The 23726-nt window shown below is 41.3% G+C and overlaps 1 protein-coding gene across 4 annotated transcripts in view; it reads right to left on the minus strand.

Moving 5' to 3' along the window:
* Positions 1 to 17118: 17118 nt before the first annotated feature.
* GAREM1 (GRB2 associated regulator of MAPK1 subtype 1) overlaps positions 17119 to 23726 on the minus strand; it is a 102093-nt gene continuing 95485 nt past the window's right edge. For all 4 annotated transcript variants that reach the window (XM_072924595.1, XM_030266139.4, XM_072924594.1 and 1 more), the window contains one exon: positions 17119 to 22621. In XM_072924595.1, the coding sequence (XP_072780696.1) occupies positions 21709 to 22621 (913 nt within the window). In that variant the 3' untranslated portion in view covers positions 17119 to 21708. The remainder of the gene's footprint in view (positions 22622 to 23726) is intronic.

The following is a 23726-nucleotide window of genomic DNA, read 5'->3' on the forward strand; positions in this document are numbered from 1 at the left end:
GAGGGAGATGGCAGCCACCATGGGCACAAATCATCACATTTGTGGTGTTTTGCAGGGGGGCTGTGAGACAGGAGTGCCTGTAATGGAAATGTCAGGTCACACCAGATGGTTGGTAGACTGGTATGTGAATGTGTTCACATTTAAAGGTCAGCAGCTACTTTGATTGCCTGGGATGGGTGTTAATGATTTTAACATTTGTCATGCAATTTGCCCTAACTCTGGGCAAGAGCAGTTCAAATGTATGGAAATCTGATGAGGGAACAAGTCTTCCTCTGAATGCTACTGCACAGCACAAAGCAACAAATGTGTATTCTTCTGTATCAACACTATATATGTATTCCTTCTCTGATTCATATTCTCTGAAATGTAGTTGTATTTAAAGCATTCATAGCTGGATTTATTAGCTTTTGTTGGAATCCAAAGATTCATGAAAACAGCCAGACAAAATTAACAAAGATTTGTCAGAGCTAACAAACATCCTGGATAGGAAAATACCCTACTATAGCTGTCTTAAAATAACTTTCCTATTTCCACATGTCTTCATCAGCAGTTTTCATGCAAATAATCCTCCAAATGCGCCTTCAATTAAGATATGCACATAGATTTACATGGAGTTATAAGACACAAATGAGACTGTTCATAAATTCAACCCTGGTTACAATCCTTAACATTATGAACTGCAAGCATTTCATTTTCAAATGTGAAGTACCAGATTTATGACAGTAGAGAAAATTTATATTTTTAAAATCCAGATTACATGAGATACTTACCTGTACTTTCATTAGAAGAGAGCTTAAAACAGAGAGCAGTATTGCAATACAATTTCAATACATTGTGGGAGATACAAATTCCATAGGGTATATCCTGAAATGTTAAACTTTCATTGGAAAAAATCTTAAGCTTCTGCATATTCATTTAAAACAGGAATGAATGAAGAGCATGATTTAAAACTGAATCTCCCAGTCAGTGAGTGTGAACAATTCACTTCAGTAGAGCCAAAAGAGAGTTTTTTTTAAATGTCCTTAACTGACCTAAAAATACTCAAGAGGAGTAATTCTTTCCAATTTTACAATGCAGAAAAATTACTCAGGAAATGCAGAATGAGATTCAATATTACACTTTATTCTTAAAAAGCTCTAGCACAAATGACTTAATGATCTCAATTTTGGAGAGGTACATTTTACACATTTACACATACCATGGATGCTTATCCCAGGTCAGATACTGTATTGGCTGGTCAGAGAGCTCTACATGGGCTTGCGCTGTTGGGGAGGGTAGATAAATATGATTAAGAACCACAATGGTACAGCCAGGACGAATATAACGCCCCCTACTGGCTGGACAATTACCCTCACCTACAGCGGGGTCCAAAAGCCGAATGGATTCTTCCATCTCACCCCCCAGAATGTATGGTTCACCCCACATCTGTAACCCTCCCCTGAACCATCAGGTGCCTGTGACCCCATTGGCCCAGGTCCTGTTCCAGCCCACCCTGGAGCCCCCTTTGATAAAGGCTCTCCGGGGGGCTGGACGTTCTCTTGGATCTTCCCTTCCCCTCCTGGAGAGTCCTCCGGGAGTCCCTGCTCCCCTCTTTGTCTCTCCCCTCCCCCATCACCCGAGGCCCAGCCACGTGCTGTGTCTGGCAGCTCGAGGCAGGGTCACAATGTATCCTGAATAAACCTCTTCCTCCAAGAGCAACCAAAGAGATCTCGCTTGAATCTGTCCGTGGAATACAAATATACGTCGTTACATTGCGCCTTGGTGCTTACCTTACTTTCCTAGAGTAAATATATCCACAGAAAGTTTTACTAAAAATCTTTACTATTCTTTACTAAAGGTCTCTCTAAAATCACTGAGATACTAACGTGATAGTAAACACCACCAGTGTTAAATCTGCAGCAATCCCTTTGTCTTTCCTGTCCTCAGACTGTAGTGATTCAGGTTGATTTGAAACAAGGATTTACTCTGCCCACATGCCTGCTCAGGCACATTCCACTCTCTACACACCAGGACTAGCATGAAGACCCTATCACTGTGTTCCCACAATATGCAGTACAGAGGCTTGGACGGTGGACATTGACTCCTTGGGTTGCCTGCCCTGCTCCTGTTCCTCATTCAAGAGCATCTCTAGCAAAGACCCAGACCTAAGTGAATGTTTTCTTCTCTGCTCCTCCTTTTCTGGGCTCCAGATTTGCTGTAGAGCTGGACCCAGCGTACGTGCACATCGTATCCAGAACTGTGGGAATGACTCATTCCCCACTACTGAGTCTATCAGGAATAACAGCATGGGCTTAAAAATAAACTAACTCCAAAATTCAAGTCAGTGGCTTAGGTGTGGAATAATAAAGAAAGAAAAATCCCAAAACGTGGGTCATTGTTCTGGGTACTTCTTGGTCTTTCTTCAAGAATCTCAGCAGCTTTAATCCTGCTACGTACTGTCTATGCTAAACAGCATACGAAGCCTCCTCTTCCTGATACAGGCAAACCAACTCACTGCTATTTGCATCACACAGAGTAGCTCTGCTCAGTTTAGCTTTTGCACAAGTAGCAAATTACTGAGTCATAATGTCTCAGTCTGGCTAGCACAGCATTGTCTAAATGCAAAAAAGGGACTGATCCTAGACACCAGCCCTCCTATTTCAGCTGAGTGTGTCAGGTGTCTCGTGCCACCCACGCCAGGCAGACACGGTCCCAGGGTGAAGGGCAGGAGTCATGACTTGTTGTTCTCTTTAGGTACAATTCAGAACAGAGAAGTAGACTTTTTCCTTTTTATTTTCTCCACAGGTCTCTCTATCCATTGATATTAGAGCTCGGGGTCTTTTCCTAAGACACAGGTGCCATCAGCTGAACTACCTTTGCCTCTGATAAATATAATCTTAATTTAAATAGCATTTTCAAGCTATCTTTGGGGCTGGTAGTACAGACAGTTATGTCTCAAAAAGAGAAGATAACCAACAATTATTGCTCAGAGACTTTGTAATATTGACGCAGTAATGGCAAAACACCTGTATTTTGCTCTGTGTTATGAAATTATGAAGAAATATATGGTGATGTAATTTTCCCACTTATTTCAATGACATATATTCTAATTTATTGCAAAAGAAAACTCTAAAGTTGAGATTTAAGGATTTGTTTCATGCAAGAAGATAATGAGATTTTGCAACAGACAGATTCCCTGTGATTGCTCTCCTTGTCTTCTCCCTTTTCTAAGCACCAACAGAAATAACTGGAAAAAAACATTGACCACAACAACTCAGACTGATTACTACTTACACCAGATACACTCTAACTGGTATCATAAAGGCTGCAGGCAAGTTTATATTGGAGTCCTTTTGCTCATAAATTCCTAAACTTCTACTGGAGATGACAAGTTCTATGCTTGATCTATGCCTTTGACTTCACCTATGTGAAAACAAAATAGCATCAAAGAAGTTTAACTGGAATGTCAAGAACTTAAAAGAGCAAAACCAAACCTCATTGTTTCCCAAGGTTGCAATGCTTAATCCTACAATACATAAACATGGTCACTCTTCCAATGCAATACTCATGGGAAAAAAGACCTGTGTGCTCCTTATGTGATTTGAATCTTATCTCTAAACCATTTGATGGAATAATTTTATTAACTTCTTAATGATAGCCTTTCTACTTCACAGTTACTAATACATAACTGGTACCAGCCACTTTCTTCTGCTGGAGCTCTGTGTATGTGCACTTGCCCTTGATTTTTTATTTTAACTCCATCTGGATCTACAAAGTCTATGCTACAAAAACCGAGAACAAAACTTCCCAGAGGCACATCTCCCTTTTAATCTCTACTTTCCCCCGCACCCCACTATACTTCACATCATGTTGTGAACACTGGGCCTTGCAGGCAGCTTTCACTCATGTAAATTATATTTGCTTGTTCAAAACAGAACATTATAAATTACATAAAAGTATCATTGCAACTCCTGTTTTGCTTGTTAAGAAAGCTATTACTTTATTGAGCTTGGTAACTATTAAGTTATTTAATAAAATTTGTTTATTAACTGTGGAAGGAGTCTTTGTTACTCCTTAGAAGAGTCAGGTTTCATTCTAGCAGCTACTGTCATGCTTTCATCACCAGAAAAGATTTGTCAGTATAAGCTGGAGGTAAGGAGAGAAAAAGAAAATTAAATGGTTGCCTTGACCAAAAGAACAATGACCATACTTAAGCCTTAACATGTGTGATTGGGAGGAATGGGAAAAGCAAAGCTGCTGGGATAACATAGTATGAATTTTCTTAAGGGGAAAAAAGCTCTAAGGAAAAGAAAGAAACTTAAATTGAGATAGTGAATATCTGCTGTGGGCCACTGCATGATAGTCTGTCTACAGGCCGTGTCTCCCAAGCAGATTCCTCCTCCCCAGCAGCCCACCCGTTTGCTCTGCTTTTCACAGGTTGCTAGCTCACAGCAAGATCAATTGCCACTACGTGTGTCCTTTTTAAACTATCTCCATCAGCTTACAGCAATGCCTATGTCTCTCAGAAGTGAGACCTCCAGCTGCCCATATCTCAGGGCACCAAAGCCTCTTTAGGCAGCTCTCTCCCTTGGGAAGGTCTGGGAAGCTGACAGCCAGGGAGATGCAGAGCTGGCATAAGTATCACACAAAACAGATTTAGCCACTGGGAGTTGGAAGACTGAGGAAAAACCTGAAAATGTAACCCTTTCCATGGACAAAGCCAGTGGTAGTACTTTGGTGTGCCAGCTCTGTCCCTGTGGAGGGCTCATCCCTGCATAAGCCGCAGCTGGGAGCAATAAATAAAAGTGGTTCTTACCTTGCAGGATTTGCTGGAGGAACCGGTGGAAACTGAATCTCAGTTTCACATAGACACTGAAGACTGGATTTTGTCTGCTCTTGGGACTTGGGAGGGAAGTCACCATTCCACATCCCAGTACCCCTCGCCGGGAAGCCAGTCTAGCCCTTCCCAGCACCCTGCCCCACACTGGCCTCCCTGGCCAGGTCCCTAAAAAGTCACATGGTGGGAGCGACTCCAAATCAGTTTGATTAACATCAAACTTCCCGCACTGGCAGCAGCCTGTCCATGGAAGATCTGAAGAGCTGTTGGGCAGCCACTTTTCTCTCACAAGTGTATCTTGAGCTTTGGAAGAAATTTTAATTTCTGAGAAATACAGGTAGTCACAGATGCATTCATTTTGAGTGCAGTCCCAGCAGCCTCTAAGACACTTTTGAAGTGAAATGTGGGGAAAGGAGAAAAAGAGGTTTATTTACTTTTTTCCCCTGGAGATTCAAATGAGAAAGCCACTCCACCCTTTGTGCTAAGAAAGTAATAAAAATGCTTTTCTTTACTCCATAATAATACCTGGGTGCCTAGATCCAGTTGTGCTACTTGTTTTCCTAAAAGCAAGCCATCTGGGCTTCCACTTGCCTTGATTTATGCCCATACTGCACAAACCACTTTGCAGGTGTGTCAGATTGCTCTCAGATTGGCTGTGGTCAGGCTCACTTGTGTATTTGCTCTCTCACTTATTTCCCACAACACTACAATGATCTGGAGGACTAGAATAGGCTGGGTTAAAAGAACTTTTCTTTCTTTTCCATTCCACAAATATTCTTCAACTATAAAACATTTTCCTGCTTCTTATTAGGTGTCATCAAAACTGTTTTGAGGCTCAGTTACTCAAGCCTTCATGGGCTGGGGTGCAGGAGCTCAGGTACAATGGGTGCTGGCTGATGCTCATGTGGGTGCACAGTGTGCAGCCCCTTGCGCAACAAGAGGGTTTTAAAGCTCAGAAGATGGAAAGTTTGATATCTTTGATACGCAAGGCTGAGCATCAGTTTTTTAATCAGCAGTTACAGCTGCTATCAACTGCCTTCCTGGCAACCCCCTGCTGATGGTGGAAGTGGTTTAGGGAATGTTTCTCAACACAAAGATCACCTCTTAAAGGGGAAAGCAGGCACTTTGCCATTTTCCAACCTTTTGCACACTGATTTTAGAGCAATGGGAAAAACCAAATAGCCTAATAAGCAGTAGAGAAATCCTGACCTTTCTTTGCTACCATTTTATTCAGCATACATGCAAATGATTAAACTGAGCTGACTAACTGGTGCAGAAGTACACAACTCGCCTCAGTTTATTAAACAGGAATGCAGGAAACTCCTTATCCACCACTTTGTCTTTTGTCACAAGAGGTGCTGAAAGCATTTGAAATTTCAGTAGCTACTGGTGAAGTAAAAATATTTTTTGGACATCTCTCTTAAAGGTCACTGTGTAAGACATAGCAGAACACTGGATCCCAAGGGTCTGGATCATCTCAGATGGAGCCACACATTAGCAGGATTAACTTGCCAAATATCTTTTCCCATCTGTAGAAAAGTTTATTTGTCAATAAACCTAAGACTTCGGTGATATCTAAGAGCACAGCAACTCCATACAAATTCCCAAAAAAAAGCATGTAGGGAAGGGAAATGTGGATCCCAGAAGCCAGAGTCCTGACTCCTCTGCATGGATGTGCAAAAGAAAGGGCAGGAGAAGAATTATGGTCACCTTCTTCAGATCCAGGGACTGGAGGATGCAGGTCCAGGCCTCTGAACTGGATGTTAGGGATAGTCACTAAATATTTACTTATGATGTTGGGCTAATTGCCCCAGTACACTAGAAACTTGATACTTCCAATCTCTGGGAGGAATGAACTTTAATGAGAGGAATGGCCAAGCACTTATAAAGTAGTTTTACAATTAATTACCCAAATAATTCTGGGAAATAGGAAATCAGTTTCCTCATTTATTGGAAAGAGTTAAATCAGTACTGTTAGGCAGCTTAAGTAAGGGCACAGAATAAATTGCTGTCAAATCAGATTGAGAAAAGGCAACCCAGCAGCACCTGTTTGCTGGTCTGACATTTTGCTGCCCCAGTGGTGTCATTTAATCCAGCAGTCACAACCAGAGAATTGCCACTTGCGGGGAGCAAACCTGGGACCTAAGTCAGTGCTGCTCTGCCACAGCCACAATCATTGACAAGACACTCCTTTCCTCTTGGCCCCCAAAATCCCACAGTTGTTAGACAACAAAGCTGGATGAAGCTGGTGGCACCAAGAGTACCAGAAGTCCCTCATGATGTGTCAGGGGATGCTAACCCTGATCTTGCTAAATCCAAGGAAGTGTGGGGCTATGGTGTCAAAAGGTGCAGCTTTCCAGGCACCTGAATGATATTTACAGCCAACTTTTATGTGCTACCACTTGCTCTTCATGGTAAATACTTTTTATTCAGTGTTTTCTAAGCTCCTTCACTGTGAAAAGAGGAAGATGCCTTTGGCAGTGTTCAAGGTATGTTGGGAAGTGTCAAAGATTTTCCTGTTTTCAAGTAATGAAGATCAAATCTTACAAAGTTTAAAACATTCATTTAAACCTTGTAAATACCTTGAAACATCTTTACTAGATATTTAATACTCCTTTTATTTCATTAATTGTTCAAAAACACAGCTTCCATATAAATGTCATAAATGTCCCATCTGCTTCGGCTTACCGGGAGAAAATTGTAAGCAAATCAAATCAATATTTTTCATTATTCCATGTACAGGAGTCTGCCACACTTCACCAGGATCTCCAAAAGCACAATGCTTCCAGGCAATGGGAAGAAGACAAAGCATTAGAGAAACATGTGCTCAAGCCTTAAAGAAGTTCCCAAAGTTGAAAAGTTCTGGTTATAGAATTTTAATTTGCCTTTTTTTTTCTTTTTTTCCCAGCATTTCCTCTCTAGAATTCTCTTGAGTTCTTGCAAACATGGAAATCTTGAAACACTAATTAGCTTCTAAACTGCTTAATTACTTGTAAGGTTATACCAACAGTATTGGTGTATATTGTGATTGCAATTTTCATTCCAGTCCCAAGCTGGAAGGAAAAGAAACAGAAGCTGGCATTTCTAAGTTCAAGACTGTTAAAAATTATATAAAATAACTAAATCTGTTTTCTTAAGGAAAAGTTGGTATTACTACGGTATTATTGCATACCTAACACTTCTCTAGACAATAGTACAACACAGGTGGGTACTAAAGACATCCTCAGAAATTCTACTGTTTCAATAAATGAGATAGAAATGCTCAAAGTGTACTTTCCTTTAATTAGAGTTCTTTCTTCAGAATCTTCACAGAATAAATGTTTAAAATTTTAAACTTAAGATCTCATTCTGTATGTCAAAGAAGCTTGCCTATGTCCCACCTAGCTTTGCATTTCATTAAGGGACCAGTTTCTGGTTTTATTAAAGCTTTAATAGACAGTCCTTTGGATTGCAAAGCGCAGCAGATCCATTAGCATGTCATTGAGTGCCATTAGACACCTGCTTTGAACTTCCATGGCTCCATGTATGCCACATTTGGGTACCCAGCCAGGCAATGCAGGTGCTGAGCAAGTTCTTTGGACAAGGGGTTACTGGCCAACAGATCCCACCTGTACTGACATGGTTAAAATGCCACAGCAGGGTCCTGTGGAGGAAGATTTTCAAATTGCCCTCTTGAGGAGAGAAACTATAAATATTTGGCATGGATTATTGTTTTAGGCTATTCTATTTTTTAAAGCAAGTTATCAAACATTTGATTGAAATTCTGCAGAGAAACAAAGAGCTTGATTTATGTAAGGAAGTTGACATCTCTGCCAGGAGCTGTTCTGGAGCAGGTTAGAATCTGCAGCTAATGTAACTTAATTATGGGTACTGAAAACAAAGCATTTAGGAATGAAGTCACAACTGAACAGCTACTGTGACTACAAGTGACAGAAGTAGAATAGTTCCATCAACTTTGTAGATAACGTGAAGCCCATTCGTGAAATCAGTGGGTGTCTCGCCCAAATGAGCAGCGCAGGATTAGACTCGATTGCGCATCATGCCAGCACTAGTTAGAAACATAGAACAGATGTCAAGTAAATAGGGAAGTGTGGGACAAAGCAGAAATAATTGTAAAAATGTGCCCAAGGATAAAATAAATTGATCCTAAGACACTAACAAACATTCTTGTATAAGGCAAAATGAGTCTTTGTACTGGGTTGGCTTTTATTTTCTTGCTAATATTGCATAACAGAACTACACTGGCATGATGAGGAGGGGGGATAATAAAATAACTTATCAATGCACTATTAACTCTACAAGCTCTTATCTAATAATAAGATATTGATGTCTCCTTTAATGCATGCCCCATTGTTGAGAACATTCTCATTACCCTGCAGTAGCATACAAAAAATGGCTTTTTCAATATACTCATGGCCATGAACGTTTGGTGCTAAAGGCTTGCTTAAATGGTCAAAGATACGCTATTTAAGAAACAGCAAACACTTACATTGCACATTACCAACATTAAATGCAATCTCATTATCTATTAGCCAGCATTAGTGCAATTTATATCTTACTTTGGTTTGAGTTTTGCAGAATTTCATGATCTTTGACATATCATCAGTTGAGAATGTGGGTGCTATTTCTTTGCTCATCAGTTTGATATTATTAGGAAGCATTATTGTCCTGGGTATTTTCTTGCAGATGCAGAGAAATGTCATGAGATTAGCTATTAAATAAATACTGGACCATTGTTTTACACAATACAAAAAAAACCTCAAAGAAATCATTAAGTTTATGCATTTTATTATGGCTCAGCAAGTGAAATCCACACTGCAAGAGGATTCAATGAAGTTCCAACATCAGCCCCTGCAAAGAGGATTCCTGGAAGAGCAGGGACACAACAAGGGGCATCAGGTTGTTACTGGGGAGGGCCCAGGGCCAGGTAATGGGAGGAAATTTGTCAAAGAAGAGATGGCATTTGGTGGAAGGGGCTGCTGTCAGCTCCAATGGCAGCGTGGCAGCCATCTCCAACAGCTATAGAGAGCAGCCAGCAGCGACTGGCACAGGCCAGGCCAGCCCCTGGCTCTGAAGATGGATCATTCTTAGTACTGGAAGCATGCTGAGAAGAAATTTTTGACTGTTTGGTAAATGCCAGTCCCTGCCATGGGGCACCAAATTCCTCTCAAGCCAGTGCTGATGGCAGCCTCTCCTGCTGCCATGCCTGTCTATGCAGTTTTATGACCGCTTATTCCTCCCGTGCACTGGCCAAAAGAAATTGATTTTTTGTAAATACCTTCCACAGGATACTGTAATATTGTAAGAAGACAATTTGCTCTTGAGACATAGGGTATTTGGATTTGTCCCCCACTGAGGAGGAAGAGGATGGATGACAACTCCGGCAGCTACAAATTGGTGCGTTGAGGAAAGGAGAATGCAATGGCTCACAAGTTGTCCATATTTTTGTTCCAGTGCCTGCTTCAACCTGAGCTGCAGCCAATGCCTTAAAGGTATGTAAGAACACGAGGATCTGAGGAGAGATCTACCTGGACATGCCTGCTCCCCACGGCAGCCACAGGACCAGACCAGGCAGTGGACACCCAGCGAGATCAGTGCTACCAGCAGAACAGGGGAAAATGCTGTATTAATTCTTGCCATTAATACTTTCTGGGTAAGAAACCCAACAACCAGTGCATATTGCCTTTTATACAGTTGAGAGACAAAACACAGACCAAGTTACAACAAAGCTTAAATCCAAAATAATTACATTTTGTCACAATTCCTTCCACACAGTCCAAGCTACCAAGGAAGCGAGATGCCAGCACCCAAGGAGAGACATGATTTGCTCCATGGCTCCTTTCAATCCCACTGCAAAAAACTTCCAAATGTTTGAAACGGCAAGCAAGTAAATCTTTTAATGCTCTCCGAAAAGCAATCAGCTCACTGAACGCATCATTCAGCAGCCTCTAATATAAAATAATTAAACCATGAAAAGCTGCTGCAGTAATCTTACTTAAAAATCCTAAATTCCTTTACATTTTGAGGATCTGATGGCACTGACTCCCAGTCAGACACACACAGGCAGGGCAGAGACCGCGGGAGCTTCTCACAGCCTGAACAACCTCTTCCACTCCTTGAGCAGAGGCAGCTTAACTTTATGAAGATTTGTTGTTGCAGCACAACTACCAAGAGATACAGCTAAATCCAAATTCATTTCATTTCCAGCCAAATTATATTTTGATGCAGGTCACTAGAAGCTAATCTTTCATCTATGGTTTTCATACATGAAAACAACAAGGAAAAGAATTTCAGATTAAGCAGCATTTATCATACTAAATAGAATTAAATCAAATGGAAAATTGCATAAAGAAACTCAGTTAAAACAATTAAATTAAAAAGCCTTTTACCTGTTTGAATGTAATCTTTGATTTTCTCAGAACAGGAGAGAACCTTATTATTAAGCAAACTTAAAAGGGATCCTGGATTACCCTTTCCCCACTTCCTTGCACTTGAACTGTCAGTCTGTCTTCATGAGCAGACTTTGCTTCCTATCTGTCAGGCAAGTTCACTTGCTTGTTTTCACATGCCAGAAAAACTTGAGTTTTCAGTATTGCAGGAGCACTTAAGCTGTATAATAAGCAGCATATGAGTCTTTTATTTGTGAATTTTTTATTAGTTACATGCATATATGGACAGACACACAGGTGCATACACACATCTGCATTCAGTAACATATAACACAGCTTCAGCAAAAACCTGAGCTCACTGGAAGCTAGCCTGCATTTAAGTCTTTTTATTGATGCTCTGACAGCTCCCATCTGAAATAGCTTGTGGTAAGTACTAAAAATGAAGGAATAGCAAAGCTTTCTAGGAGACACCTATTTAAAATGATCTCACAAGTATTTTAGCTTTACTGAAGAAATTATAATTCTATTTTTTTTCTCCAAAAAACTCCAAGACTTACATTACATCAATTAAAAATACATTTATTTTCTTGGCTTATGGCAAAAGGGAGAGCAATAAGCAGTTGCTGTTTTGGAACAGCTCTCTGGAAAGAATTTTTCTGATATATAACACAGGCTTAAGATGCTTGATAATGCCTTGGGTCAAATTTTTGCTGATGAACATTACCTTAGTTTCTTGGCTGGAATCCCCTCTGGCTTCTAAAAATCCAATTTCATTTCAAAGCAAATTTTGTCTTCAAAATAAATTCAGAAAACCGTGCAATAAAGTTGGTTTCATACAGAACTTGAGAACTGCTGAGATTTGGGGTCTAAGGCAACATTTTCTTTGTTCCTTGGTATTTGGCACTTTTCCTTTAGATCCCTATGAATGAGTTAGTGCAAACTGCATCCCTTGTCAATTGGGAGGGTTTTTTTAACCAGCCAGAAACAAGCATCCCCTAATTCCAAGTGCTCCACATGTTATTGCATGAATGTCAAGCTCTGTGAGTACCAACAGAAAGTTGTAACACCTTAGAAAAGCATCCAAGGACAAAAATACCAGAGGTAAATTCGCATACTGTTTACAAACACAACATACTGTCACTGTTTTAGTGGTGGCACTGGGGTATTTGAATGCGTCTGTTGCTATAACCTAGATTTTTGCTTAGCACTTCTGAACAAAATCCAGCATAAACCACAGGTAAAATTTTGCATTTTAGCATGAGACTTCAAAACTCATTAATGAAGACAGTGACTTTTAAATACAAAATACCACTAATGTCTCTGAAAGCCCCTGAGATGTAAATCATTATAGGTGGGGAAAGCAGTCACAAAAAACATTCTGGTGTTTCCTGTTCCCATTCCTTTGCCATGCCCCTTGCTTGGGGCTGCTGCAAGGGAGGTGATGCCAGGCTGCAACCTCAGGCTGAGGTGCTGTGGCTTGATTACATTTGTTTTTTTCCTGTATGTTGGTGCTTTGTGTTTGGAGATGAAAGGTTTAGTGTGACAGAGAGACCTCTCCTCTCTCCTTTAGAAACTGCTCCTCATGTCTGGTTTTTCACAGTTCAAACACAAGGCTTTGAAAAAGATTTCGAAGCTGCATCTTGGATATGGAAATTCACGGCTTTGGGCAGGTTCATCATCAGGTCTAAAATTTCAAGCTTAAGATTAAGAACCTGCTGCCTAAATGTAACTCATTTTACTTTGCTTTGTCTTTCTCTGCTTTTTTAAACAACAGTGGAGTATTTTATAAGCATTACTTACCTGCTTTTATATGTGGATATCACTGTAATTGATTAATTCAGGATTTGCAGGCATGGTGGAAGCCAAATTCATTGCAGTGGAAGCTCAGGGGTTAAAGATCTCAGAGGAGTAGGTGGGAGTGCAGATAGCAGCAGCAGATAAGGAAAAGGATGAAGTTTGCCTGGACATGGCAGTAGGGGTCCACGTGGGAACAGATTTGGGCAGCCACCCACCCCTGCAACCACACCATCACCTGTGGCCAGAGGCACCCAGTCAGGCCCTGAAGACCAAAAGGTAGCAAAGGAGCATGACAAAATGAAAGGATATGTTGGGTTGGGTTTGTAGGTGAAATTGGGAAACCTAGATTTGTACTGTTAATTGCTTTTTAAATCTGTATGCTTTTTATCCTTGGCCTGCCACATTCCTTCTGGAGGCTCAGTTTCCAAGTCCTAGTTTTTAGCATTGTACAAGGAGCTCAGATTGAATTGTATAAAATAAAAATGAACATTGTGGCATCTGTGAAATGGCACTTCATTTTTCAGTAAATCAACTGTAGCAGAGAAGAATCAGCAGAAGAAACAATATGGGATTTATTTTTCTTCTTAATCAGGAAGGAAGAGTTATTGGAAGCCTTACTTGACAGGTAAGATAAAACTTTAAATATCACTGCCTTTTATTAGAGGACTCAGAAGAGAAAAATGTTTCAGCAATTGACAGTAAGGCAGGAGTAATTGTAGACCTACAAAGATGCAGAAGGAGCACTGTGCCCATCCCTATTGGAGTTTCACTGATTTGTTACGAAAGGAGAAATTCCAGAGCCATGAAAATCAAACACCTCTCCAATTAAGACAGGCTGAGAGTTTTGGTTGTTTAGCTGGGAGAAGGCTCCAGGATCACCTTAGTGCTGCCTTTTAACATATAAAGGTGGCTCACAGGAAAGATGGAGACAGGCTTTTTATCGGGGTCTGTAGCCAGAGGATAAAAGGCAGTGGTTTTAAACTGAAAGAGGGTAGATTAAGTTCAGACAGAAGGAAGAAATTTTTTGTGATGGGACACTGGAACAAGTTGCCTGGAGAAGATGTGGATCACTTTAAGTGCACAAGGGCAGGCTGGATGGGGCTTGGACCAGCTCTGTCTAGTGGAAGGCAGGGGGTTGGATGAGATGATTTTTAAAGGTCCCTTCCAACTCAAATGATTCTATTATTCAATGAAATACTAATCCAGTGCATTTTTTCAGTCTTTTTCAAGGGATAAAAGCACCCATGTTTTTCAGGAGGAAACTGGAGGGCCAGTTACCAGGATGCCCAAGGCTTCTTTCATCAGAGGCAGAGGCTGCTATCTAGAACTAGCATTTAGGATAGTTTCTGGCCGTCATATGTTTCTCCCCTTTGCAGAGCTGCAGTTAAATAAATAAGATTAGCCAAAATATATGCAGCTTTTCTGTCAGACATTCTGCCAAGTCTTACGCTGCTGACCTACTACAGTTCCATCCTGCTTTCTCTTTGCACTAATCCACTGGAAACCCAGCCCTGGAGACCTGCCTCACAAGCTCTTGTGGGGTTGGCAGAGTCCTAAGGAGGTCCCTGAGCCCATCCACCACGCAGTGCAGCCCCTCCAGCAGGTTCCATCTCAGTGGCTGTGTGCCAGTCTGACACTGTGTGGCACATACAAGTACTACAGCTATTGCTGCTGCACACAGCCAGGGTCCCTCCACTGCACTGCCAGCTCCTTAGGCTTGGCACCTTAGAAATGTTTTTTCCTTGTCCTAAAAAAGTCTATATTTTTTTTCCTTTTATTCTTTTTCCTCCTACCCCAGATTCCCTGTGAGGAGTGGTTTTCATTTATTCCAAGCGTGTTTGTCAAGATATTCCTTTTGTCCCGCCCAGGAGTAAAGGGCATTTTGAGGTCTCGTTGAGCAATAAATAAATATTTGAGTTATATTTCTGTTGTCTCATTGTGGTGGCCTGGTTACCCATCTTGAGCTTTCCACCTTTGGAATCTGATGGAGAATGGTAAGAAGACACCTACTTCTCAGAGCCACTCTTCACGTCAGCTCTCCATTATGATGAGTAAGAAAGAATATAAATGATTTATCCTGGGGGGAAAGGAGAAATTATGGATCCAGGCAACTGAATAAAAATATGAATCTTGCCAGCTTTCAACAAAAATTGATCTTCATTGAGTGAGACAATTACTGGAAAGAGAAAATAATTCTATATACAGAATACAATTAATAGTGAGCTTTTATGGAACTACCAGAGTCCTGTTCCAAAAGTCGCCCATACAGGCAGAGGTAGTAGTCAGTAAGGGATGCCAAGGGAATCCCTAAAAATAATGCTGCCAGAGAAGTGGGGCTACTAGGAAAATGGTACAGCAGCCTTGGGGGTCTAAGCAAAATCACCAAGGGCAAACTGCCCAAGCAGGACTGATTTTGTGTTCATTCTGCAATGGCAAATCCCATCAGGCGCTCACGGCACAGAAAAAGGGAAGAACATGGGAGCTTCACCCAGGTTTGCAGCTTTGAGTCGGTCAGTGCACAGGAGAGAGTGGCTACATGTGACGTGTGCATCTGGTGACATAAAATGTGTTTATACCTGGGCAGCAGAGCGTGGTGTAGAGTGCCCCAAGCTAGTGACGACCTGAGCTAGCGCAGTCCTCTGCAACCAAGGACTTCAGGGATTAATCAGTGGCGACATGAGACAGGATGTCAGGCTCTGTCAGCACCCCAGGTCCCACAGCAGCTTAAGGACAGGAGCCTCAGCGAGAGGGAGGACAGGGGAGATACACACCTAACAGACCAGGAAAGATCTAGTTGATTGTATTGCACCTAGAGGAGGAGCGTGTCCAAGAGCATTAAGTTTCCACTTTCCAAAGAGAAGAGAGCTGTGGTTTCAGGACCCAACCCTGCCTCTATTCTTTATCCATGTTTATAGGTAGCCATGGTGACTAATCAGGAGATTTATGTCAGGTTTGGTGACTGCTATACATAATATATATATAAAAATAATACGCCTCCTTGTTTAGAACAGCACCTTACAGGGAGATGGACATTTTTTGATTTGGGCTACAGCCCTTCACTCCCCCTGCATGCAGTAAATGATATCCTGTATCCTGCAGATATTTTTGCTCAGGCTGGACCCAATTGACTGGAGCATTCAAAAAATTAAATATTTTTATTTCCCTTATTAGGAGAGGGGAGCAGAGATGTGCCCTAAACAGACCTGCTCATGGTGAATGAGATTTTTATTAACTTGTGAAAGCAATCTGCTTCTCTCTGTCCCTCCCCTCACCTTGCTGTGATACACGTCCTGCCTCCAGACACATTTCATCCCTCTCCAACCTTGTGAAGGCTGGAGGCAAATAAACCCCAAACTGCCTCAAATCCAATGGCAACTACTGTGTCAGATTCTGCCTGCTTTATGTCTCATAAACATGTATTAATGATTCCTTCCACAGACCCTTCCACAACTACTGTTGTGCTGTAGTAAACTTTCTCTTGGCCTGGTATCAGCGAAAGAAGCTTCAGCCCAAAGGAACCTGGCGCAGCAGCAACTTAGCTGCATAACACCTTGATGGTTGTAGAGTTGACATTTCCCTCCATCGCCAGGAAGTGAGACCAGACAACGTACAACCTTACAGCACAACATTGTTTTGTCTCTGATTTCCTCCCCATTCAATAAATGCCTTAGAAACTTTCTGCAAAGCAGGAATATTTGCTCATGGCCTAGCACTTAAAAGCATATCCAAATTATAATGGAATGCTTTCCTCCAAAGCAAAGATAATAGGGCTTGGGAAAATAATGTTTTAGATGAACATCTGCTAGAGACTGGCAAGCTGTCTGGCAACAAATTCTTTGGGGAAACAGCTCAATATTCTTGCTGAAGGGGAGCAAGTGAGATTACAAGACAGGAAAAAGTAACACGTCTTGAGAGGTTAAATGCAAAACCTGATTACTCCTCTCAATTATCCCAATCTTACTTTGTGAAAGTGACTATTTGAAAAGTGCTTATTTCCAAATTATACTGAGATGAGCAGAGGATAAGTCAGTGAAATTACTAAATGAAAACCAACCCTTTTATATAATACATGCAACCCAACCAATTTAGTACAACAAATTCAGTATGCATTTGAAGTATCATGAAAATAGTGTCTTTAATATACAGTTTATATACTTACAATATGCAGTTTAAATTTGTTCATATACATTACAGGGATATTTATTTGCACCTGGTTTAAATAACAATCTGCCTCCAGCCTTTTACACAAAAGCCCAAAACAGCACAGAATTCCACAAAACCCATGCTTCGTTTTATAACGGAAATGTACTAAGCCAAAGTTTTGGGGCTTTTTCTTTTTTTATTTTTCCCAAGTGTTATTTTTTTGACATACCCGAAGTGAATCTAAAGAGCTAAGAACAAACATATTTTTAATACAATTCAGAAGATTGTCCAAGTCAAGAGAATCACTCTGCAGATTTTCACACTGAAAATTTGGTTATTACACACAAAAATTGTGAAGTCTGAACCACTCCTGGACTACCAGGAGTTTAAGACATAACAAAATGGAGAGTCATTTATTGCTAGGTCTCAACAAGGGGCCTGAATTTCCCCACTGCCCTGCCATCTCTATAAATAAAAAGGACAGTCCCTCTTGCTTATTAGGATTTCATCTGTACCTTCTGGTTTGCATACAGGAATGCTGCAATTTCAAAGCATCAGAAAGAGGAGCCAGGGGAGCTGGGCTAAGCCGTAGTCCTCTCACAGGGCTGGTGTTTGGCTGTTAAGTACCATGGTGTGACCCCCTGCCTGGCCTGCAGGCAGGACTTGGCTCGCCTGTGTTACAGGCAGGAAACCCACTGGGAAGCACACAAGAGGCTAGTGCCAGCACAATTTGTTTTGTGGGGGGACAACCAAAAAGTTGATTCAAGATGAAAAGATCAGAGAAAACAATTATTTATAGACAGGTTTGAAACAACTGTCTTTTTCACATGTTCAGAGCATTTTCAGGCAGCTTTGCTCTTTACACTGTTTCTCTTGAAGCTGTTGTGGAACAAAGTTCTTTTAAGTGGCAAGAAACCTGTTCTATTAGAAAATACACAGCAATACACAGTAAATTCTAACCCTTGATTCTAGCTGAAAAGAACACTTCAAAATGTATTTCCCTTCTAATTTTGGATGGACCAAATGTTTTCCATCTAAGTTTCTAGCTGTAGGCAATTTTTACAATATGGCAAGAATAAGAATGCAAATATGCACTTTGAGTTGCTGTCAACACAGCTTTGGTTAGCCAGGCAGGCAGCAAGACAAAGAATCATCATCCTAGGCACAATGAACATTTGAAAGAAACTAGCATTTCCCCTCAAGTTTCCTCTCCATCCCTTCCCTGCCCAATTTGGTGTCCACCTCCAGGAAAGCCTCCATGCCAGAATCCAGCTTTTATTGCTGAAGGCAGCATCAGTCCTTGTACCAGCACATAACAGTTGCATAGAAAGGATGTGTTTCCTGGTGCAGGACAGAGAGACAGCTCCATACAGAATGACATGATGTGTTTTTTGCTACCAAACCCCCCAGACAAAAACCACAAGGATAACACACAGCTCAGATAACGGTAACCAAGTAAGCACCACAGGCCTTACATTTATTTAATCTGAGGGAAGAAATCCAAGGTTAGGACTGGCCTATTTTAGTAGACTGCCTTAAAAATATAAGTGATTTTAGGCCCACTCTGGCACAATGCTCAATAGTTACAGCTCTCAGGCCTCAAAGACAATCAACACAACTTCCATCAACATGGCTGGACTCCACTACTGTCCAAAACCAGATTGGTTTTCCCCACTGCTGACATCTGTGCTGTGCTTGGGAGTTGCCATAGCCTGGCTACCTACTGAAAGGTACCCCTTTCCATAACCTAGGATCCAAAGGCTGAGCTACAACATTCCATACACCCAGTTTGCTCATCACTCTTCTGATTTCACCAGAGCAGACACTTCACTCCAGCTTGAGTACCACAGCAGGCAGATCGACACTGGAGCCATATAATTCACAGAACACAAATGTTAGGAACATCTAAATCCCCAAAAATGGCTTGGAAAGTGAATGTGATGAGTGGCTAAGGGCAAAAGAAAAAGTTAAATGCTAATATATTATGCATAAAAGTAAGTAAGCAGTGCCAAGCAGAACGAGACAACTGGAAGGCCATCAATAGCAAATCTGCAGTTAGAGGTTTTAGCTGTATTTTGGCACACAGGCTCAGCTTCTTCAATCAATGCACATTTCTAGGCCTTTCTGTGGGCCAGTTCTATTTTGGTTTATGCACATGGGATGTTAGTGCAGCATGGTCATGAATGCAAATTCCACCAGTCTCTTTGCAAGAATAACCACTTGAAGCAGGTAAGCAGAGATAATAAAATAGGTATGAATCCACAGTCAAAGAAAACTATTTTCTCAGGGATATTAATATTCTGGGGGGTGTTAGCAATATTTAATGTTAATATTACCAAGACTGCAGTATTATTTTTTTGGGGATTTTTTATCTAGAATTAACAAGCTGAGCAAAACAATGGCAAGTACCTGACATTATATGAACCTTTCATATACCGTTCATATATGAACACTCATTTGACAGAGTGAGGTTTAAAAGACCATTGGTTTCAACTTGCATGTGGTTGACCAACCAGGATACACATCTGAACAATATCTGAATTTGATCTAGCCTTATTTAAAGCTAAAATATTTTAGAATGCTAATTCAAAAGCATTTGTCGAAAGCTATTGATCTGTTGCTTGAAGTCAATATATTACGAAAAACAGGATTATAAACTCTTGGGGGTTTTTCTGTTGGGATATTTGTTGGCTCTATAGTACCCACAACAACTGGGCTTTGCTTTCTAGTTGGGAACTGGTGGTTTGCATTACTGGAAGACAAATAATGCATCTTGGCTTTGGCAAGGCGACATGACATGAAATGTCCCAACAGCAGAGAGCTCTGTTTGCTAATAAATTCTTTTTAATGAGTCAATATGGTTGAGAAGACAGGCAGACCTAGCTTTTTTGTCTCTGCTCTGTATTTTCTCTTGATGCTCCCAACTACATGCCCTACAATGGAGATATTTTTAATACATCAAAAAGGTAAGCAAGGCAGGTGATGGTTTTCTCCTGGCCAGGGCTCTGCTCAGCAGTAAGTGAAGATGAAGTTGCTCTAGCATTCCTATCCCTGATCACCTGAGGATCCTGGGCATGCACACTTGCTGAAGAGGAAGGGTTAACACAGACTGTTTCTTGAGGATCTCCGCAAATCCTCAAATCCAGTATATAAAGGCAGGGGGGATCCTGGGGTTATTTAGACACATTTCAAAGAGCTCTGTCTACTACAAGAAATCCACAAAGGACTACCAAAAGTTAATGCTATTCCTAGCCTTTTGAGCAGTTAAATTTAAGAGGTCTCCAGGGGCAGACTAATGCCCACCTACCATCTCTGCGCTCCCTTTTAACTGCTACTTCCATGTGACATTTATTGCTGTGAGTTTTTGCAGCTGGGCAACTGAATTAGCACATGCTTTGATGTTACAGCACCCCCCACTTTGCCACCCACATCCTCCTAGCCCGCTGCAAACAAGACAGGTGAACTGAAAAGATCACAAGCATTTCCTGTGGCATGGCCCAAAACCTCCCTCAGCCCATTCTCAGCAGCATGCCACGCTCTGTTTCCGATCCCTCCCACTTTGCCAGCGCTTTATTTCAAAGGCATGACACAGGAGCACTGTCACCTTCCTACACAGGTCTGGCCACAGGAAGAGGAGAGCAGACCAAGCGCTTTTTCAGACAATGAGAGCAGCAGCACAAGAAACGCAAGGAGTTGTTACCTTTCACCACAGCACGGCTCCTGCAAGGGCTGTGCTAGCAGGCTGCTGCAGCAGGCAGGATTTGCTGAGAAAAGAGCCTGTGCACTGAACTGCTTTTCCCATGAGAAAGCTGCACGACCAGAAGTCATGCTATTTACTCCAGTCATCCGACTACAAAAGCAACTTTTGAAATCTACAGGTCATAAACTTTTAATTGGCCAGGGCAGAGTGGCTCAGTAGAAAATCCCCCTTCTCCCTCCCCTCTGGGCAACGAGCTAAGCATGACTCTTGGTTTAAAAACATTTAACTCTTTTTGCTCGAAGTAACATGGAAAATGCATCCACATTACAGATAGTCAGGAAGATACAGTTCATAAAAATAATGCTGCAAGAATAGTGTATTAGTGGCACTTCACAGCAATTCTTAACATTTTCAGATGTAGTGTCAAAACCAATGCTTTTGTATATCTGCAAGTCACAGCATGTTGCCAAATATTATGTGAACAGAAATAATCCCGTAAGAAATACCTTTTTTTGCAGTTAACACAAAACTGTAAACTGGATTGGTGTGTGCCTTTCAGCATCAAATTGTTCAGTAATAAATACGACTAAGTCATAACAGACTGTGGAGTCAAAGTTCCCTTAGTGTCCTGTTTTTAGCAGCTGTTGAATGTTCAGGGATGCACAAAGGCACACCTCTGCAGATTCTCTACCTTTATTATTGACATAGAAAAAAAAGTCCATTCAGCACTGAAAAATGTTTATCTGCATAGTAAGAATTTTTCTACTACTATTTACAAGAAGGATTTTTAGTGCAAAAAAACAGGAAGTGACGTATTAGCTCAAATGTATCAAGTATACAGTTTCACTAAAAACTAGCCAGCATCACATCTTGGGCCGCCAGCCATTAATGAACTGTAGTATTTTCTTAACCTGCAATTTGCTTAGCTTGAAGTCTTCTGATAGGATTTCTTCTGTAAGCTGAACCAGTAAATTGCCATCAATCTTCTCTGTGACAAAAAATGTTATGACATCTTCTGACAGACCAATAAACCTCAATGATTTAGACACTTCCTCTATAGAGAGTCCAGAAAGGTCTGTGGGTGGCTGCCAGGGGGAGCCATCCCCACAAGACCTTGGTGCTAACTGGAGATGGAGGGGAGATGAGAAGGGGTAAGACACAGAGAATGTATCCTGCATGCCCTTTTTAGCCAGATACTGATCTTCCAAGACGACTGCAGAGCCAGCTTTTGATTCCTCCTCAGCACCATCGATTTTCAGTGGCAAGGGAGACATGTCTGTAACTGTTTTATCTTCACTTGACTTCGGTGCCCGAGGAGGTAAGGCAGGACACGAATGGCTCTGCTTTGTGTTGCTGACTCCCAGAGTTTTCTCATCAGTGCAGTCTAGAGAGTAACTTGCTGACTTTGGACAGCTGGAGATGGTGTTTGTGAACTCTGCTGGAGTCAGCGGGGAGTACCCTGTTGGGAGCTCACATCCATCGAAGTCAAAAGTCAAAGGTGCTGGACAATTTCTCTTTGGCGTACCTGGGGTCTTCTGTCTGGGGTAACTGTAGCTCCTGCTTGGATCAAGGAGGAACTCACTCCTATTCAGGCCTTCAGCAGTTCCTGAAAAATGGTTTGGCCAAGATAACCTCGAAGGCAGAGCTTCAGCTGAGGGGCTTCCCAAAGGCATTGTGCTCTCAGGCTCTTTGGATTCAGTTTTCATCATGTTACATGGGTAGCAGGAAACAGGTGTGCTCTCAGTCAGGTTGGTGTTGTCGCTTTCTGTGACATTACTTGAGGAACAAAGCAGAAAAGATGTTGTTAGTAAGAGAAAAATTGGCATTTCAATAAACTCATAAATCATCTGATAGAAGGTGACCATCACAAGGAAACAATCTTCTTTCCTCCAGCAGAACTTTTCACATTTGAATTAAAATGTTTGAATTAATGTATTGAGAGTTCCTTCACCCCTTCTACAAGCCTGACAAGATGCTGATATACCCAAAAGTCCCATGTCTTGTTTTTTCAATGTCATAAAAAAGTTGATGCCTCAATTCAGTTCTGTGTTATCTCACAAATCCTCAGTTTTTCACTGCTGAATTTCTGAGGGATACCACCACGGATAAGAAACAGTCTCACATACACTAGAAAGATGTTCTAATCCAGCACTTTTATATATATATATATATATATATATATATATATATACCACAGATGTGTCATAGTATGCAAAAGCTCGTATGAGGACAGGTCACCACTGCCCTAGGCCATGTGAACCAGTGCAGAGTACAGAGACAACAGAGTGAGTTAATGCTCACTGCCAAAAGAAGAGTTTTATCTGGAAGGGTAAGCAGACCTGGCTGGATGTGCTTTAAGCTTACTCAGAGTAACTTTTTGGTGTGTCTGGATCTTTAACAAGCTTTGATGTTAAACACTTGCTCTTCAAAGGCACCTAAAGAAAGTTACCCTGGATCCACATCCAGGTGGTGAACTAAGCTCAGCCTGTCCAAGGGAACTGATGGTTTATATCCAGGTGTTCCCAAGACACGGAGATGACAACAAAAGGGCACAACCTGTTATAAAAAGCAAATGTTTGCTGATTTTATGACACTTTCTAAAAGAAAATCTGAAAGATTGCGCTGATCTTTGGAATTTTGGGCAACTAAACCAGAACACTAAAAAATAATTAGCAGACTTATAAAATCCTTACTCAACACAACAGACAGAAAACAACAGTTGAAAAAAATGTTTTAATGACTTGCCTCTCTCTCCTGAAAACTAACTACTCAAGTAAAAACTCAGTAGTCACCCCATGACAGCTCAGTGAACACTGCTTGAGAATGGATCAAGTTATCAAAATGGATCAATGAAGCTATCAAAAAACCAGCACAGTTTTCA

The sequence above is a fragment of the Taeniopygia guttata genome, chromosome 2, assembly GCF_048771995.1.
Source record: "Taeniopygia guttata chromosome 2, bTaeGut7.mat, whole genome shotgun sequence".
NCBI classification, from domain to species: Eukaryota; Metazoa; Chordata; class Aves; order Passeriformes; family Estrildidae; genus Taeniopygia; species Taeniopygia guttata.